Source organism: Ruditapes philippinarum, unplaced genomic scaffold (genome assembly GCF_026571515.1).
Source record: "Ruditapes philippinarum isolate M1 unplaced genomic scaffold, ASM2657151v2 ctg5713_1_1_1_1, whole genome shotgun sequence".
Classification (NCBI taxonomy): domain Eukaryota; kingdom Metazoa; phylum Mollusca; class Bivalvia; order Venerida; family Veneridae; genus Ruditapes; species Ruditapes philippinarum.
This window is the reverse complement of record NW_026863403.1, coordinates 162,613-183,684: the sequence shown is the minus strand read 5'-3', so window position 1 is coordinate 183,684 and position 21,072 is coordinate 162,613. Positions and strand designations below refer to the sequence as shown.

Genomic DNA, 21,072 nt, shown 5'->3' with positions numbered 1-21,072 from the left:
GACTAGGGCTATGAATACGTTGCTCTCCAGTTCACATCCAGGCAAATTATTTGTTTGTTATGATGTATATGTTTACATGATTATTTAATCAGATAACAGTTTCTGTTTACATCCCATTAATTTGATTGATTAATTTACATCATAAACACAGATAAAAATTGAATTCTGTATTGTAAATAAATATGTATATGTTTTTCGATAATTAGAATAAATCAAATCACATGTTTATATCATGCTTGCGCTGGGTTGGTTGGCTGTAATTCGATTCATTACTTTACTATGTTACCTATTTCTAGTCACAAACACATTTTTGCTAATAATTGAGTAAAAAGATAAATGAAATGTCTTACGTAACGTCGATCTTTTTCAAGAAAAGCTTCCTTTGCGAAGATTCGAGTTATGACATCAGGCATCCTATCTCTCAACATATTAACACAATATTCAAGTCTAGTTGAGGCAGAGTTACTCGCCTGTCCAGAAGCCTGTAAAATAAATTGCTGTTATTTGATCCAAATGCATAATTATATAATTCTACTCAGTCACGGTCATGTTTCTTCATATGACACCAGTACTGGTTGGTTCCAGGAAGAGCACTCGAAAGTGGTTAATTTAAGTTGCAAGAAGTTGTTTCGCAATAGAGCTTGAACAAAATAATATGTTAATATAAAAAAAATACCATTAAAGATAATACACGACAGTTCTTCTACTCCAAATGAAATATAAATAGAGTAAATTCCACTTACTGCTAGAAATCGCTCAGTAATATCTGTATAGATACGTGGCAGAAAGTTAACTTGTGTCATAACAACCTTGGTAACAATATAATTAGCAATAACACTGAAAGAATAAATGTTATATTTACTTATTGATATTATCTTATTGCATTTCATACGCACTCTGTGGTAAACTGTTTTTACTATGCTCTCCGAAGGGTGAGCATATAGTCGCCGCTTTTTCCGTCCGTCCGTACGCTATTTTTGTTTTAAAAACAACAAGAGGTAACTTTGTAGGTAGATTAATCTAATTTAGAATATGTACAGTGCATTAGAATCGTAACTCTGCCTTGCCTAATTTTGAAATTTATGCCCTTTGTTATTATTTACACTTTGAGCATTGTCCGGGACATAACTATAAAACTATAAGTGATATCAACATGAAACTTTGTAGGTAGATAAATCTCATTGTGTAGAAGTGCAGTGCTAAAGAACCATTACTCTGTTTTGCATTATTTTGGAGTCATTGCTCCTTGTTTATTTTTACAAATTAAACTTTGATCGGGACATAACTCTTCGACTAGAACTATAAGAGATATCAGCATGAAACTCTGTAGATAGACATATCTTACTGATTGAAAGTGCAATGCTAAAGAACCATAACTCTGTCTTGCCTATTTTTTAGTTATTGCCATTTGTTCATATTTACAGTTTGAATTTTATCGGGACATAACTCTTTAACTATAAGATACATCAACAGAAACTTTATAGGTAGATATATATCATTGTGTAGAACTGCAGTGCAAAAGAACCATAGCTCTAACTTGCCTAATTTTGGAGATATTGCCCTTTGTGCATTTGTACACATAGAGTGTACTTGTAAATAGATCTCATTGATTGGGAAGGGAGTGCTAAAGAACCGTAACTCTGTATTGCCTAATGTTGAAGTTATTGTCCTTTGTTCATATTTACAGTTTGAACTTTGTCCGGGACATAACTCCAAAACTATAAGAGATATAAACATGAAACTTTATAGATAGATAGCAATCATTAAATAGAAGTGATGTGCAAAAAAGCCATAACTCTGTCTTGCCTAATTTTGGAGTTATTGCCTTTTGGTATTTTTTTCACTTTAAACTTTGTTCGAGACATAGCTCTAAAACTATAAGAGGTTTGTAGGTAGATTGATCTCATTAATTAAAATAGAAGTGCAGCGCAACAGGACCTTAATTCTGCCTTGCTTAATTTTAGTGTTATTGCCCTTTGTTTATTTTTACATACTTGAAATTTGTCAGGGACATAACTCTGACACTTCAAGAGATATTTTTTCTGTGTCCAAAGCTTACTTGGGGACCATCACCCGGTTCAACCGATTCTTGTTTTTTGGTTTGTAAAATAAATTTGATGAGTATAGTGTATCACCATTAACTTTTGAAATAAAAAGAACATGTTGATTTGGCTCAAATGACGACAATCATACTTATGGACAACTTTCACCGTTGTCTTGTTTTTATATAATTATGTAACGCGTTTATTTGCTTCCATTCAACACCAGATTTATTAAAGGAAAGACCCGTTTATGAGTTGTTCTAGAATAATAATAATCTAGAATAATTACTTTTCAAAAATCCACCCCCTCCCCCGCCCCCCCCAATATTTTGTTTTTTCAATGCTTACCTGTTTGAGTGTTTATTGAGCACAGTGACGGTGTTATTGAAATAGCCGATTGAAAATATAGTGACTACATCAGAAGCATTCAAGGAATATCCACCACTTTGATAAATACCCTCAACAATTTGCGAAAAATTCGCCTAAAATGTAAATAAAAATGTGTTCTGTTCTTGTGAAAGAAAAATTCTCGTGACAATACAAAATGTATAGAATGTTTTCAAAGATTCAACACACAACGGGCGATTTCGCACTTTATTTGTTAACGACATGAAAAGTTGACATAAAATGTTTTACTTAAAATCAAAATATATCCAAGTCTGAAATTCTTTTAAAGAAACAACTCTTGAACCGATTGACAAAATAGGAGTAGAAGGAGGTTATTAACCGCTGACCAATTCCTCAATGTGAGCAATAAATTCATGACGGGAAAGTATGTGACTATACAAAAGTAACTATGTATATCATGATCAATAAAATGATACTTGATGTATTCTCTCCCTTAAGGAGCTTGGAAGCAACCACAAGTCCTGCACAATCTCATTGTAACCTAAACACAAGTAGAATATTAACATCACAGGAGTTGTATTTTACACCACTTCTTTAAAAAAGATAAATACAATAAGAGAACACGAGCTTAATAAAAAATGCAAAACAAGTATGTTCAGGTATTTTATTGTTATAGCCTATTGCAAAACAAAATATTCCTACCGTGACTCCAAATTCCTGAAGGCTACTGACTGGAACAATTTTTATAACCGACGATTCGTACTGATTGTCTGAACTTATCTGAAAGATTTGGATATAATAAACATATAGCTACTTTCCAATACTCAGAATTTGTATACCGTCCAGTTAGCTAAATAGGTAGAACATTGGACTGTGAATTGGGCGATTCGGGTTCGTTTCCCATATGGTGCATATCACTTTCATTGATGATTGATCATGCAATCTTTGTTATGGTCATTCGCACTCTACCTCTGCTCTGGTATGTACGGAAGTGTTATACGAAAGTGAAGGCAACTTCTACTGGTTAACTACTTGACAGTCGGTGGCTGAACTGTACTCTGGTAAATTGAATGTCGCCTACTGCCGTGATGCAGAGTGAAAACTACCAACACCAACACCACTACTTTGAATTTTCCAGTTACATTGATGCGAATGTGAAGTACACGTTGGAAATAATTTTGTTTCATTAAAACAAATGCTTGCTAAATTTATTCCGCGTAAAATTAATCATAAGTAAAATTTGCAAAATTATTAAAATGTAAGATATGTAAGCTTTACAGCTGCCAAACAAACTACCAACTTAACACTAGTAGTTATAATGGGCGTCTTTTGGCCTAATAAAATTAGAAGACTTATATATTCATATCATTTATTGATTCTAGCGCTATTGACGATTAATTAACAGACAAACTCAATCATTGTGAAATGGCATGCAACGATATGTAATTGATAACAATAAGTTACTGAGTTTAAATGTTTATTATTTATAACGTAACTGTTATATAAATTAACGTTTCATTTATAATGTTAACTTACGTTTGCAAGGTCAATTTCAAGATCTAAGGTATTTTCAGCGAATTTTGCGGCTGCGGATTCATTTGCCCCAAACGCTTGAAATAGCTCTAGGTAATACGTTTTGAGTGCCATTAAAGCCGGGTCTTCCTTTCCTTGAAGATAAAGTTGTCTGGGTAGATTAAGACTCGGTTGATCAAACTAGTCAATACATGATTACAAAATAATAACAAATGTACATTTGTGATAAACAATATTTCAATGAAAAAAAAGAACAATAAAGAAAATGTAGTAATGGAAGGATATATTAACGCCAAAATTACATCTTGCTTTCTTACGTTACATCGTGCTTTCTAATTTGTACATCTAGCATTCTGACTTGTACATCTTGCATTCTGACAGTACATCTTGCATTCTGACTTGTACATCTTGCATTCTGACTGTTACATGTTGCTTTCTTACATGCACATGATGCTTTCTGCGTCTTGCTTAATTGTATGTTGATATCGTTATTTAACGATCAATTATTATTAATTTGTTGATCTGGTATATTAATGCAATAACTTATCTATTTGGGTCTATTTACTCAGCTTGAATGACGAATGTCATAAGGTAGAATGACGCATAGCCGAAAGCCGAATGCAGCAAGCATAATACGACGCGTCATCCGGTGTAATAATATGTGACACCTAAATTATGCTAACAGGTGGCGCTACAGTTATATTCTCGGTAAAGTCCGTATTGCGGTTCGGATTTACCAAATTACGTCCCTTCGTTTTAAAAATTTCTATTTCCACTATGGAGGAAATAAGGTAAAGATATATACAAAACGATTTACCATTTTTTTTTATTTATTTCTGAAATTTTGTGGGTCAAATTATATTTCTAGTCGACAATGACATGTTGGGCTGAAGATGCCTTTTCATAAAGAAAACTACTAAAAAGGCATATTCTACGGTGTCACAAAGGTGGCATGTGTGTATTTTTATTTATCTCGTGGCCACGAGATACTATGTCGTGGCCCAAGATAGCTAAGTCGTGTCCACGAGATACTATGTCGTGGCCGCGAGTTACTATGTCGTGGCCACGAGATAGCTAAGTCGTGGCCATCAGATACTATGTTGTGGCCACGAGATACAGAGTCTTGGCTACGAGATAGCGAAGTCGTGGCCACGAAATTCTATGTCGTGGCCACAAGTTACTAAGTCATGGGAACGAGATTATATATATATATATATATATATATTATGATTTTTTTAAACTTAACAACTTTCTTTTACATGCAACATTAATCTTTGAAAATACTGAAGATATTCGCTTTGAAATTGTCTTTAGGATCATATTAGAAAGTCACCTTCCAAGGCCTATCAGACATTAATTTTGACTATAGCTCTTTGTTGGGACAATTTTGTGATCGTATTGGTCAGTTTGTACGTACCACTGCCTGTTAACCTTGTTTATACGATAACATGAGAAAGAATAAGTCCTGGTTTATTTTATTTTATTTGGAAGGGACATTGCCCGTGGACAGTGGATAGCATATAAGGTAAAATCCTTGTCTGATGAATAATTAGGTAGGGATAAGCCATAGTTTATATAACCCAGAAATATCAGTAGATGACATCTACTAATTTCGAGGTCACTGGGTCAAAAATCAGGGTCACCGTGACGCTAAATGTAACTTAGTAACTCGTGGCCACGACATAGTATCTCGTTGCCACGACATAGTATCTCGTGACCACGACTTATCTATTTCGTGGCCACGACTTAGAAACTCGTGGCCACGACATAGTATCTCGTGCGCACGAGATAGATAAAAACATACACATGTCACCTTTTTGCCACCGTAATATTCAGTCCAACATGCAATATTCATTTTATGATCATTTTTGTACATTTTGTACTCATCAATCATTCATCTTAAAGCTGCACTCTCAAAGATTGACAGTTTTGACATTTTTTTCTCAGAATCAGCTGATTTTGGCAGCAGTTCCTTCAATTCAGTTTTAAGCTGACACTGTGAACAAGAACCTGGGCCGTATTCATAAAGCATCTTAGTGAATAATTTCAACTTAGTGAAAAATGATTTTTTTTTTGGACAAGTTGAATTTTTAAAAAGTCTAACAATGTGTGTACACATTTAGTTTGAAAATAGGCAAGAAAATGTCCTGATTTATAAAAACTCATTTAAAAGTTGTGGATGGTCATAGGTATTGGAAATAAGCCATGTCAAAAATTAGGAACTTTTCTAGACGATGAAATATTTTACTAAGAAGTTTTTTTATGGCCCAAAAACAGTTTTTTACTCTTCTATTTTATAATTATTTTAATAATAAAAAAATCATTGATTTGGAAATGTGCAACTTGTCATTGTCAGCTGGAAATATAATTTGACCCACAGAATTTCAGTAATAAATACAAAAATTGGTTAATTTAAAATCGTTTTGTATATATGTTTACCTAATATTTCCTCCATAATGGAAATGGAAATTTTAAAACGAAGGGACATAATTTGGTAAACTGAATCCGAACCGCAATACGGACTTTACCGAGAATATAACTGTAGCGCAACCTGTTAGCATAATTTGTGTGTCACCAGATGTCGCGTCGTATTATGCTTGCTGCATTTGGCTTTCGGCTATGCGTCATTCTACTTTATGAAATTCGTCATGAGCTGAGTAAATATACCAGATCAACAAATGAATAATAATTGATCGTTAAATGACGTTATCAACATACAATTAAGCAAGACGCACAGCAGAAAGCATAATGCGCATGTAAGAAAGCAACATGTAAAAGTCAGAATGCAAGATGTACAAGTCAGAATGCAAGATGTACAAGTCAGAATGCAAGATGTACAAGTTAGAAAGCACGTTGTAACTCAAGAAAGCAAGATGTAATTTTGGCGTTAATATCCTTCCATACAAAATAATTTGCATGATAAATAGAAAAATAAGACAAGAGATACTTATGAATGACTTTACAATGAGTGACTAGAATGAGACATAATGCAACCGCACAATGAAATTCCTGACCAAAACGCAAATGAAGTGATACAGCGACATGGTGTAACCACAACATGGGGCCCATGAAGCCCCACATTGCAACCACACCACGCCGGTACAATTAGTTCCACAACAAATAAATAGGAAGTGTCACAATGCGATTACAAATGTCATGAGACCTTAAAGATGAAAAAAAATACACAAGAATAGATTAAGTGAATAATGAAAATAAAGACAATATTTGGCAATAGATACTGACTAGAAGGTGGTAAACATTATTTCACAATAGACATTATTTTTTGTGTAAAAACAGACAGTTTGATTAATACAGTTCTATTAGTATTTTGAAATAATTGCTGTAAATTAAACATGGTACCACTTCGTAAATTAATGGGCAACTACTTTCTACGATAAATGTTAAAATAAGGACAGTGAAAAACATAATGAAACTCAACTACTAATAAAGAATTACTTGGACAGAGATGGCAATATCTTAAATCAAAATTTATATAACGACCCTTTTCAATAGGGAGTTTATGGTTACTCCGTCTAAACCTACACAGCGATAAGGCTAGATTTCTAGGTAAAAGTTTCAAATAGGGTTCTAACTTAAATGAGGATTTAAAAATTCTATAAGTGATACATTTGCTAGAGTTAAACACCTGTTCCTGCCACATTTGAACATATTGGTCTTTGATTCTAGATTTGACAATATTTTTAAAATAAGAAGGTGATAAAACAGATTGGTTTATCCAGTATTCAGCAAAACCAAGCTCTTGCAATGATTTTTTAACATAAGCTATCCATGGGGAGTGATATACGTTTTGACGGTCCAATTCAAACATTAGTTTGTACATAATATTACATACTTTATCAGGTTTTGAATAAATGATTTTGCACCAAAAATTTAGGACTCTACATTTTATGACACAATCAATTGGAAGAGTACTAAGCTCTCCAAACACCATAACACTAGGAGTGGACTTTTTGACATTCATTATGAGTAGAATTCATCCTGGGTAGTTGGTTTATGGTTATCACTGCGGATGATCACGTGACAAAAATCGTACAATGGGCTTATAAAATGGCGGCCTAAACGCTCGGTAAAAGCAGTGAAATTGAGGTAAGCATACAGTTACAGTTACAGAAATTGACTCTATAATTTCAGGTTAATTTGTTAAAAATAATTAAAACATTTTTTCTTTCTAACAAAAATAAACAACGGATAACGGAATTTAAATACTTCTTCTAATTCCTATGCTAAAACCGGTTTGATTGCATGGCTTAAAATAACTTTCTCGGGAAATCCGAATTATGAAGAAGGCGAAACATATACGGTCGTCATCAGATCTACATGTACATAAAAGAAATAAATAGATTTGAACTTTAGTCAGATTGCAAATTCATTATGATTATACTGATTGCCGACAAGGAGCTTTATATAAAAGATATTCCATGTATATGGCAACTGAGAAATGTAACAAAATACCACAAAAAATAAGTTTTTTTCAGAAATAGATTAAGTAGCATTTCTGATGTATAATGGGCTTTTAAGTAAAATATGTGTTACGTATCACATGCATATAACAACCTATGTTTACAACATACACCATTTTGCAAACCAAAGGCATGTCATAATGTGGACTTTTTTCAATTATAATATTATATTATACGCTAGTGAAATGTATAATCTGCACTATTTACTGGCCAGTGTATAATTATGTCCATGAAGTACATTCCGACAAAATCCAGGAGTTGAACCGTTTTCAAACCCAGCAACTATATACAAGAGAGCATATCAATATACTCCATACAGAAATGCTGTTTTCCCTATTATAAAATTTTCAAATGTGTATAATAATAACATTGGTTTGATTTAGGTAAAGACATTAAATGAATTGTTAAACATGCTTTCAAGCTATAAACAACTCATTCCGCATAATTATCAATTCTTATAATGAACATACTCAACTTCTAAATAGAAGATGCATGTTTTACTCTATTATAATGGTGGTGTTGTCATCCCTTAAAAATTGGCCAACTCTTAAGGGTACCGTTCAATATCAATACCATATGGCGACTTTCCTACTGTACTCCAAACATTATTCCAGATAACTTTCTTATCGAAATCGGTCATGAACAACCCCTTTATTGTTCAATCAATGGAATTCCCATTTATTCAATAGAGTATGTAGGGTTTATTGCAATGTTATAAAATAAGTTCTTTTTTAAATACTGCAAAAAGTTATCAAATCAAATATCATGTTGCGAGTGAAAATCGTTTGTTTGGATAACTTTTGAATTATTTAATGAAATAATGAAAAAATCAGAATTAAAGCTTTTAATGACTGATCGCTAACGCACAAATAATAATTAGTCGTCAACAAGTAAATACTATAGTAAAAGTCTTACGTTAAGCCGGTATTTTTCTTGGCCGACCAAATAAACATCATCTAAATGAACATAAAGTATCGGTACGGAATCTGTCACTTGAAAAGAAATGACGATGAGATCCTCAAAAGAGTAAGCATTTTGATTCCATTTTCCACCTGATTCTGATCCCAACACTGGAAGTCCTCCTAAGTCTTCCATTAGTTTATGCAAGGGAACATTTCCCTCTCTTTCAATTGCCTCTGAAAATTATACATAAAAAGTTCCAGTTATCTGTTTGCACCACGTTCAGGTTATTATGAAGAAATTAAAAACAACAACAAAAAAAACAACAAACAAACAAAAAGAAAAACTAACAACATTGTCATAGACGGAGAAGTATTGGACACCTATATCTTATCATGGTGAAGGTTAAGTGTCAATAAAAAAATCAGTACCTTGACTTTTGAACGAATATCATTTGTAAATAAATTTGGTGGACTTATATTGAAGCAATAAAGAGGAATGCGTGCACGGTCATTTCTTAAAGATGACTATAAGTTACGTATTAGTAAGATATAAGTTGTATGCATTTTCAATCACAAGTAAATGTATTTTATATTTGAGACTATTATCCTTTATTACACCTACATTGAAACGCTAAACATATGAACTTTAAAAAAAACCAAAACAAACAACAGAAATGTGTCGTCAGGCCAGGGATGCCCCCGCATGAACGCAACATTTAAAATGTTATATCACTATTTAGTTCCAAATTTGTTTGCACAAACTATTTCTTTTTATTCTATGTTCAAAGCCTTTCAACTGTTTAATGTTACACAAACCATTTTTATACAAAGTTGAAGGTAATGAAAGTATTAAGTGTTAACCTTTTGCGAATTGCATATTGCATATTTTGTAGCCGAGATAATGACTTCATACGTTTCCACAAAAGTAAGAGTGCGGAAACTAAAATTTTATTTTTTCTAACGTTCAAGAGAGATAACGTTGTCCAAAATCATCGAACCATGATCAATTTTATACTTTGCCATCTTATTCCTAAGATATATCTACATGTCAAATTTTAGTTGAAAGAGTATTACTGTTTAGGAGATAATGAGTGGAAACTAAAAATGTCTCATTTTTTCAAAGTTCAAGATAGGTAACTATGTCAGAAATTATCACAACTCGACCGAATTCTAACTTGACATATCCATATATAATATTTGAAATGAATATGTACAACTGTTGGGGAGATAATGAACGAAAACTGATTTTTTTTCAAAGTTAAAAGGGCATTACCAAAATTCATTGAACCATTACCAACTTCGTACTTGATCTGCACATATGATGTATTCATTTGTCCAATTTGAGATGAATGTGTACTACCGTTACAGAGTTCATGAACGGGACTGACAATTTCTTATTTTTCTCATAGTGACAGGGGCATAAGACTGCCAACAATTATCGAATCATGAACAATGCCGAACATGAGCTGCTAATTCATTTGACGTAAACATATGTTTTATTTGGAGTTGAATGTGTACTATCGTTTGGAGAGATCATGAACGGAAACTGAAAATCCTTATTTTTCAAAAAGTGAAAGGGGCATCACTCTGCAAAAAAAAACATCGGACCATTACCAAATACGAACTTGACCTGCGTATTCCTTCAACGTAACCATATGTCGAATTTAAGTTGAATGTGAATAACTGTTGGGGTGATAATAAACGGAAACTGAAAATTTGTTGATTTTTCTAAGTAAAAAGGGGGGGGTGGGGTATCATAAAACCATGACATAATTGGAAAATTGAACTGCGAATTTTTTGTCGTATCCATATGTATAATTTCAGTTGAATGTGTACACCTGTCGGAGAGATCATGGGCGGAAACTGAAAATTTCTTATTTTTCAAAAAGTGAAAGGGGCATTATTCTACCAAAAATCATCGGACCATGACTAAAATCGAACTGTGCCTGCATTTTTCTATAATATGTCAATATATCAAAGTTGAGTTGAATGTGTGCAATTGTTTAATAGCGGAATTAGGGATGACGGATTGACGGAGGTAACACTATATGCCCCAGCTATTTTATGGCGGGGCATAAAATTGGTTTTGAACAACATTTTCATAACTCTTGGAATTTCGAGTGAAAAAAAAAACAAGTGAGCTTAATTATACAGGTTATGTAATTTAAATTGTTAAATAAAGTCACTTTTTTATCTCACCCATACCTGTGTTCATGCAAGCTTCATAAAATCCCTTCGCTTTGGTTACAGCTTCAATTTCACCTGATTTACTCGGCTCTTCTAATTTATCTTGAATGTAACATTCAAAGTGTTTTAATAATGGTTAGATTTGACAATGTGAATAAATAATTTATATGTAAATTTAGCAAGTATTTGATTACAAAACAACGTGTTACAACAGTAATTTCATCAAAATGTGCATAATGCGTTTACAATCCTAAATTGTGCATTGCATGAAACAGATTTACATGTATCTACAAGTGATATCTTATCTTTAACAACTTAAAGAATATATCATTTTTACATAAATTACAGATGTCAGTGTTCTGCATCGACGTAATTAGAGATACTAAAACCAGATGTTTGGGAAATATTTACAGAAAGGGTAACAAGTCTAAGACAAGAATCAATAATTAAACTGTTACAGTAATCGTCCTCAACTCTGTTTACCAGAACACATATTTGATTTTGTTTTTGATTTTTTTTTGTGAATGCGAATGTTGTTTTACACACCGTAAAATAATATTTCTTCGCCATCAGATGAATAATTATTTTGTTTTGATAAATTTCCGTATTGTTACATTAAGGAAAATTTTGAAATTCTCGACAGAAACATCTTTACAACACGATTCAAGTCAATAGCTTGGTTTGTTTTAAGCTGATAATGCAGTGAAGTAAAGAAATACTAGGTAAGTTTATAATTAGTTTCATACAATATACTTTTTATATCAACCAATCGGGTAAAACCGTTTGACTACTTCGATATCATTAAAATTCTGGGAACAAAGTGATCCCTCAGAAGCATTTATGCATTTAAAGCTGATCATGCAAAAAGTTAAAATAATAATACAATATGCATTTTATATCAACCAATCGTGTATTTAAGTATTTTATTAAGCACGGCATCAAAGAAAACCTCATCAGCTTACAAATACCAGAATATTTTGGATATAAATTCAAAAGAAAAGCAATATAAGTGAGACTTACATTTCACAATCATGCGTATATCTATATGTATATCAGCTAAAGTTGTGTACAACTGTTTGTCCACTGGAATTGGTGTCATTTTGATATACTTGCCACAGGCAAACTTATAGAAATTATCGCACGGATCAATATCTGTATCCATTGATTTCAGTAGCTTCGCAGCTGTTAATAAAAATACTCGTACTAGTATTTTTCAAAAGGAACAATTTACGAATCAAATAAATAAAAGGTACTGTAACTGTTTTGCAATCATAAATTGCATTACTTTGGTATTAGACCAATATTAAAATAAAGGAATACCTGACAGAAGCCAATATGCTTCAAAATGGCAAAGATAAATAAACACTAGTATAAATGATTATCATACATTTTATGCAATTAATTGTTCAACAGATCGGCTGCATTACTAATTATAACTTTTATATCATTAAATGTAATACCCAAATTTTTGGTGATATAAATAAATAAAGTCTTACAGACATTTATGAAGCAAAGGAAAAATAAATACCTGCAAGGACACAATCCGGATGTACACATGTCTCCTCTGCATGAAAATATTAAAAATGCTCTTTATTATAGATAAGATTGATGTTAGGAGCAATGACTATAATACATTAATATTGTATCTAGATACAACATGTACATAACATAATGTGGCTTGATATATCTCTTGAAATTACTTGGCTTACATTGTAAAATATTGTCTTAATTTAATAATCATCTAGGCGGACCATATCATAAATAAACATGTTAATAGTGGGACCAAAATGAAATACAGCTGTTCCTTAATCCACAATGAAAGACATTATACGACGGAATATTTTTGCTACTTTATTATAAATTAGATTCTTTAACAGTCATTATATTAGACTAGTATGAAATGTTTGTCAAGCAGGGCCAATATTCTGATAAATACTCTTAAATCAGTCATTACTTGCATAAAAAAATAAATTATTATTTCACGGGTTAAGTGTGGCGGTAATGGTACACGAAGGATGGATTTCCTGTATTAACATGAGTCCTTATGATAACTGTCAGTCACGGGGTTCGTCGGAAAACTTTTGTATATGCTACAAAAACACTCGTCAAAAATGGTAATTTTCATCTTCAACAAGTAAGTCTTAGGTACCAAATTTAACTTTAATGATCATCTTGTATTTTATATGGAATACTCTACCCGAAAATTTTAGAAAATGTTCAAATTTTGCTCAGTTTAAAAAGTTAATTTCACCCTGGAATGGTAAACAGTGTAAATGTATTGCCTGCAGCTAACTTCTATATCTCGATTTACTCCACTTTTTATTTATTTTTCTGGGTATGAATATTTTCTTTTGGGTCAGTCACATTTATCATTTAGCTTCTTCAGTTGTTTATCTCTTGCTTGCTTTAAATGTGTTTTTGCTATTCTTCCCTGCTTATGTTATTATTATCATTCAGTTTCTAGATAGGATGTTGCTTTATTTTGTGATCTTTTGTTTTGATTTTGCTTTTTGTTTTGTTGTTGTTGTTTTTTTTAATTTTGTTTTTTTGTTGTTTTTTTTTTGCTTATCTTTTCCAGCATGACTCAAGCTAGCTGTTAAATAAGCTCAACTAATGACTTACATGTTTAATACCTTCTGTCTATATGTAGTCTGATAACCCATAGTCTTTCATATTTAAATAATTTATAAAAAATGTATGTTTTTTTTTGTTTTTTTTTTTTTTTTTTTTTTAGTATTTTTATTTATTTATTTATTTAAATAATTCATTAAATTTTTAATTGTTTACTCAGTATATTATTGAACTTTAAGTAAATTTTTAGATACTAGACATTGCTAGTGATGTAGATTTGGGTAAACTATCAATTTTTAAGTTTTTTAGCATATGATTCGTTTTTATAAATATATCTTAAAAGGTCTATTTTATGCATGTGATGTATATATATCATGTCTAATCATTTTTTATTGTAGCTGTTTCATCTTTGTTGATCTTATACTTTATGTTATTTACAGTCGGTTATAAAAGCTCCTAGAGCTTATGTTGTAATGTTGAAAACTTGCCGACTTGAAATAAAACTTATCTTAAAGTAGCGTTTGCGATAGTAAAAGCTTATTATTCATTGCAGTTTTAAAGAACATTAAGTAAATATCCAATCTTTCTGCAGAAGCGAATAATTGTCAGCAAAAAATGAAGTAGTCTATGCACTACTATATCTAAATTCAATGAGGTGAAGTCATCTTCAGGAATTCAACTTAGTTTCAAATTAGGTTTTGAAACATACTACAAGATGTAAGGCAAGCTTAATCATAAAAAAATATATTTTTTATTTTTTTTCCCATTTTTTTTGTGGGGGGGTAGACTTGGGGAAATTTTTACTTATCTGGAGATATGCAGGTTTTAATGTTCCAAGTTCACTTGCTAAATTAAGATGTCATTTAAAACGTTAAAAGTGTAGTATCAAATAATAGGAGTACTTATAATTAATTTATTTTATATAAGGTCCGATATTCGTTCGTGTAGTTTGCGGTATTATACAATATTTGACTAGTGAGCCAGAGAATATGATGTGATACTCACGGGCAGATGATATATTCATCGAGGCGATGGCCGAGGTCAATATGACATTCTGCAGGTGAATCTCACTTCATATTCAATGGCTCACTAGTCATAATTGTTTTATTATATGAAAAGGCTAAAATAAAAAAAAATCCCAAAAAGTACAACCTTTTATACATGTAAAAATGTTGCCACATTTAGGCGCGGGAAAGACGAAGAACGTGTTAGGCATGTAACGGCTACGCGAATGCTTCGCATACAAAGGTAAGTTTATACTCATCATGCGGTGTAGCCTTTAAGTATAAAAGTAAAATAATAATATTTTAATCGAGAAATATGACATGAAGAAAAAAACGCAACAATTGTTTTTTTTTAATTAACACGCGTAATAATATTCTACAGTGTATGGTCATTGTCTATGAGTCTCAATCTATTTTTCGACAGAGAAAATCCAGTTCAGCCAGTGAATATGATACTATACATGCTATACCCAGTGAAAATGATTTAATGTAAGAGTTTTGTTGACTTCTTTTTGGACCAATGAGATTGCAGCTATATTTACATCACATAACAATGGATACTAATACGAAGATTAAACTTACGTTCTTCTTTGAGAGCCTGCAATATTTGAATAATATTTGTAAAAAAATGACGATAATATGTTAGAAATTGATATATAATTTACACATGTTTATATAAAGATTTTTCAAAACTTTTAATAAAATAGAAAGGAATTCCTTAAAATGCAAACAGTATAAAACTGAAATAAAGTATGTTATTAAAATTGATATACATAATATGAATACTACACGAAAATGTTTACCTTTGATATTGACCGACTTAAGTGCGATAGTGTAACAATCAAAATATCCTTCTTTTGACACCCTTTCTTCACAACGGCCATCCCTGTAAAAAACCATTTGCTTTCAATTTTGCAAAAGACTGGCGCTCCGTTATCACTCTGAAATACCAAGCAGTCAGATCGTACAAAATGGTAAAATTTACTTGTGCTACTATGATGAAAGATGTGTTTCTGTTTGTCAGAAAATGTATAAATTACATCACTACAGTATCTTTAAACATATTTATCAATTCAACAAATAAATACAAATAATCGAAAGAAAGCAAAAATAACAACAACAGCAACAAACAAACAAAAAACAATTTAAAACGTCAATGTTCATACCTGACATACATCTGCGCCATGTACAGTATCAAAGCGTAAATTCTTCTTGCATGCTTCACCAGAACATTTCTTTGGTGAATTTGCGTCGACTTTTACTTTATTCAGAGAATTACCGTTGCCTTTATTAATGATACAAAGTTAAACGTATTGTCAAATAAATAGATGTATGGATAATTCAAAGTTTTATTTATTTATATTATGATTATGTCAATACAAAATTACACTTTTACTTCAAGTGTCAATTGCAATCTTAAATAAGCTCTCTTCATTAATGTTCAGTATGTACTTATGCTGCATGGGAAAAGTAATAGTAAGACTTGTTGTAAAGATTGTGCTCTTAAAGATGTAGAGATGCATTGGTCGAATAGCCAAAATTGTGTAATTTTATTGATTTAAGGGTATGACACTAGACTGTAAAAATACTATAATTGCAAAATTGCTCTTTTATCATGTTTGTGTTGAAATTGAGGTTGTATACCACTCCTACGTGAAATTATGTATGTATGTTATTATGTTAATACAACGATTTTCAAACATTGAAGAATATGTAAAATATGTACTGCAAATATTTGTACATATTGAATCTAGTCATTAAATTATATGCATTCATGTCTTATTGGAAAATTTAACTTAGAATTTATATTTCTAATTACCTCCCTTTATTTACATGAAATATTAGATTCTGTAATATTTGTATTAATAATGCTTTTTTGGAACTTACAATATTGATAAATCTTAATTTGAGCATCGTAGTTTTTATATGAAACTATAAAAAATGTGTAACAGAACCTTTAATTATATTTTAAAACAATAGATTAATCATCTAAGACATTTAAAATAATCAGATTAGGAAAAACTTACTTGTAAATCCAACTACGATGCAGCTGGTTTCCTTTTTATTATCAATGCTTCCACCATTTAAATCATTAGTTGACAAAACTTTCGTCTGAATTATTATGTCAAGTTCTAATAGAATTACTTTTGCGTTCTTTTCATCCAGTTCCTGTAGCAGATAAAAGTAATGCAAAATATGATGGTGTACGTTACAACAGTAAAAACATTATATCCAAATAATCCGCTACGCCTCTTACTTAGTAAATCATATGAAAACCATTATCTGTAATCTAAATGTTAAGTGTTTATAATAGTTTCAAATCAAAGAACTTTTCGTATCCACTTGATACGTGAAACAATAACATGGCTCGCTAGGTATATGTCCGAATCATTCTATATTATCTAGTTGCTGAACAGTTAGTTAAAGTTCATTCGATGGGAAAAAGCAAGAATCGTTCAGATAATTCTCAAAGCAGACCACTTTGCATGTAAATTTATCTTTATGAAGTTTATCAGTTGATGCTACTCTGAAAAGCTCACAGGACAAACGTCGTGTAGATAAAATGAGATTTATCAAATGCTTTAATTTTTAAGTGTTTGTAGTTATGGGCATACGTAAGTGTTTGTTGTTGTTTTTTGTTTTTATTAAACAAGACTAATTACGTCCTTTACCTATCTTATAGAAAATGGATCTAGTCAATCAAATAAAGATATGCAATTTGTCTTATATACATGAAAACTAACTACTTAGTAAGAAGGTAATTAGCCCTATCTTCTTGCTAAATTGTTCTCTGTAATGTGTTACAATTAGACAGTAAATAAATAAATAAATGAATGAATGAATGAATGAATGAATGAATGAATGAATGAATGAGTAAATAAATAAATAATTAATTAAATAAATAAAAGCATTGTTTTTCTTGTCAGTGTTAAAAAATTTCCTTTTATTTGACACAAGTATTTTATTGACTTATAATTAAGTAACTATTAATTTTCATATAAAATCATAAATCTTTATATTACCTTCGATCTTTTTAGTTTACGACTTATGAACTTTCCAGTATCTGCGTCCTTTATATGTACTTTGTATTTTGCAATGGAACTGTGAAAAGAAGACAAAGTAAAACAATAAAAGTCACTTTACATTAGAATACAATACAGAACTTATCGTAATGTAATATTTTACAAATGAATTTACATTTATACACATATTTATATTATTTAGTTGACATGTATTACATACGTTCGGACATGTCATGTTTTACGTGCGATTCTAAACCGGATGTGAAGTACTTATGTTACCTGATGTTCTAAGCCTTTTACAATTTGGACGCACGGGATTGATGTGCAATATAATGGTAGAAACACAGCTGTAGGTACAATTAAAAAATATAAACTCTTTAATATTTGCATAATAAATATCAATAAAAACAGTGGATTCTTACCGTTTGTCAATGCATCTTCTTAACGTTAATATCCATTGCTGATCTATTAGAAGACCGGTACAAACTTGTTTTCCAGACAACTCAATTTTAACGACAAATGAATACATATCTTTGTCTACGTTTTGACCATTTTTGAGTCTCGTTTCGACATCGTTAGAACTGCACGACACCAGAAGCGTTACTAAAACATCAGTATAAATGAATTAAATGGTTATTGTTATATACTATCTCTTCATGTTTGATTAATGTTTTGTTAACATCATATATAATAGTGATTTCTGACACATAATAATTTTGTTATAAGCAATAAGTATCTTGAGCATATTGATATATTCCATGTCAAACAGAGAGGGTGAAAAGCTTATAATTGCTATACAAAGTCACTTATTTTTCCTAATCAAATCAACAATCAAAATACTTGCCTACTCTAATAACATAACTCCATTAAGCGTATGCATATTTGAGCCGCGTCACGACAAAACCAACATAATGGGTTTGCGACCAGTATGGATCCAGACCAGCCTGCGCATCCTCGCAGTCTGATCAGGATCCATACTGTTCGCTTACAGACCCTATAACAAGATGAGAAACTGATATCGAACAGCATGGATCCTGATCAGACTGTGCGGATGCGCAGGCTGGCCTCGATTCATGCTGGTCGCAAACGCATTATGTTTGTTTTTTCATAGCACGGCTCTTTTGATTTACACTTAATAGGGTACAAAGCTATATCATATGTAATCTTTTATAAAATTTATAAAGATTAAACTTAAGGTATTAGCACCCTAATGCATTACCTCCGCTTTGAAGAGTATTCAAATAGGCTAGAATTACTGTTAACTACATTGAAAATGAGGGCCATGAGTTCAATCCCCAGAAGGGTCAACTTTTTTTTCTTTCTTTTTTTCTTGTAACATTATTTATGTATCTCTCATGTCCCATATGGAAAGAAAAAAGTGTTTAATTTTTAATTTATATAGGTATTTATTAGCTAAATTATGGTAAATCTAGTAATAAATATGGTACCTGATATTTTCAAAGTGTAATATAATCAAAACTAGACGGTAAAAGTATTTCATATTTTACAAGATCAACCAATATACTTTTTTAAAAATTTAGGGAAACTTTGAAAACAGGCACTCATTTGGGTAAATTTTAAGATTTTTTTTAATTAGGCTCTCTAAGTAGAAAAATGGTCAGACATGTGGTAAAAATGGGTGAGGTAGGGTAACATTTTTATACAGATTTCATAAATTTTAAGTAGAAACCATAATTTTGCTTATGTGGATTGTTAGATGAATGGTATTATTTGTTTCTTACCAAAAATTTATGGGAAAACATTTTTCATTAGAATGTTATTGCAGATTATTTAAAGGTTCCTCATTTCTAAAAAAGGGCCCTCATAACATCCTAGCTTGAGTTCAGAAAAGTGGCCATAACTTGATTTCCGTACGGTAAACTTTGTTTAAATTTTGCATACAGGTGTACTTTAAGGTATACACCTATGATGTCAATTCTTAAGTTCCTGATAGTGCCCATTAGGGTCCTAATACCTTAACAGAGCTATATCGTTTTCTCAATTCTCGAAAGAGATACAGCATAGAATGTCTGTGGTTTTAAACACACATGGATATCGTGTACAGAATATTATTCTGCTATTTTAAGGGGCTTTTATTGTAAGCAATGAGTTCGTGTATGCGCCATTTGCGCAATTTATTTCATACAAGCATTATTGAAGCATTATTTTACAAAATTCAGACATTAAAATAAGAAATAGAGACACAGATAAAACAAAAAGTGTTTTCGTGTCGTAGTTGAAATTAAAAACTTACGTTTAGCTAAAAGAATATAAAAGCTGTTCCGCATACTTGTTAGTCCGAAAGCAATTAACAGTTGTTTTTCTTAACTTTTATTGAAATAACATAAATATTTGCCGTAAGAATTATTGAAGCATTATTCTACAAAATTCAGACATTAAAATAAGAAATAGAGACACAGATAAAACAAAAAGTGTTTTCGTGTCGTAGTTGAAATTAAAAACTTACGTTTAGCTAAAAGAATATAAAAGCTGATCCGCATACTTGTTAGTCCAAAAGCAATTAACAGTTGTTTTTATTAACTTTAATTGAAATAACATAAATATTTGCCGTAAGGGATGGCACAATTCTGATAATATCATTGCATATTGACCAATAATTTAATTACAAATAAAATAGAGAAAAAAGGAGAGAAAAAACTAGTAAATAACATCGCTCGTTTGTAGTTATCTCGTTACAATTAATTAGGCCAATATGTACTTTGAAAGTTTCGCTGCAGGGCACAATTTGTATGTTTTGTAAAGTTTATTCTACAATATTCATACTTAAGACAAATGAACAATTGAGAACATAAATATATTAAATGAATGTAGATCTAATATCTAATTTATTGAAGGAGTTGAATAAAATCATATTTTGGGAGCCTCTGGTGATAAAAGTATCGTTCCATGTACACGACAAGAGAATCTACACGAGTATTATATTATATTTATCACATACTGTAAAAGCCATTTGTTAATGA

The 21,072-nt window shown here is 31.2% G+C and overlaps 2 protein-coding genes across 2 annotated transcripts; both read right to left on the bottom strand.

Moving 5' to 3' along the window:
• Nucleotides 1-84: 84 nt before the first annotated feature.
• LOC132722021 (neprilysin-4-like) lies at nucleotides 85-11,986 on the bottom strand. Its single transcript, XM_060706418.1, has 9 exons — nucleotides 11,977-11,986; nucleotides 11,512-11,595; nucleotides 9,320-9,540; nucleotides 3,927-4,103; nucleotides 3,093-3,170; nucleotides 2,391-2,524; nucleotides 744-837; nucleotides 351-482; nucleotides 85-102 (listed from the first exon to the last, which is right to left on the bottom strand). Exons 1-9 carry the CDS (start codon nucleotides 11,984-11,986, stop codon nucleotides 85-87), a joined length of 948 nt encoding a protein of 315 aa, XP_060562401.1.
• A 3,620-nt stretch (nucleotides 11,987-15,606) lies between these two features.
• Nucleotides 15,607-20,430, bottom strand: LOC132722020 (serine protease 46-like). Its single transcript, XM_060706417.1, has 7 exons — nucleotides 20,346-20,430; nucleotides 18,514-18,694; nucleotides 18,092-18,170; nucleotides 17,096-17,237; nucleotides 16,235-16,353; nucleotides 15,872-16,009; nucleotides 15,607-15,666 (listed from the first exon to the last, which is right to left on the bottom strand). Exons 1-7 carry the CDS (start codon nucleotides 20,377-20,379, stop codon nucleotides 15,607-15,609), a joined length of 753 nt encoding a protein of 250 aa, XP_060562400.1. The 5' UTR covers nucleotides 20,380-20,430.
• Nucleotides 20,431-21,072: the final 642 nt, after the last annotated feature.

Coding starts and splice junctions, on each gene's coding strand:
- LOC132722020 (XM_060706417.1), bottom strand. CDS start 20,379: ATGCGGAACAGCTTTTATATTCTTTTAGCTAAAC. Junction 18,695..20,345: donor TTATATTCTTTTAGCTAAAC/GTAAGTTTTTAA, acceptor CTGATGTTTTAG/TAACGCTTCTGGTGTCGTGC. Junction 16,010..16,234: donor ATGGCGCAGATGTATGTCAG/GTATGAACATTG, acceptor TTGGTATTTCAG/AGTGATAACGGAGCGCCAGT.
- LOC132722021 (XM_060706418.1), bottom strand. Junction 4,104..9,319: donor AAGAAAAATACCGGCTTAAC/GTAAGACTTTTA, acceptor TGTATTGACTAG/TTTGATCAACCGAGTCTTAA. Junction 2,525..3,092: donor TTCAGGAATTTGGAGTCACG/GTAGGAATATTT, acceptor TTTACATTTTAG/GCGAATTTTTCGCAAATTGT.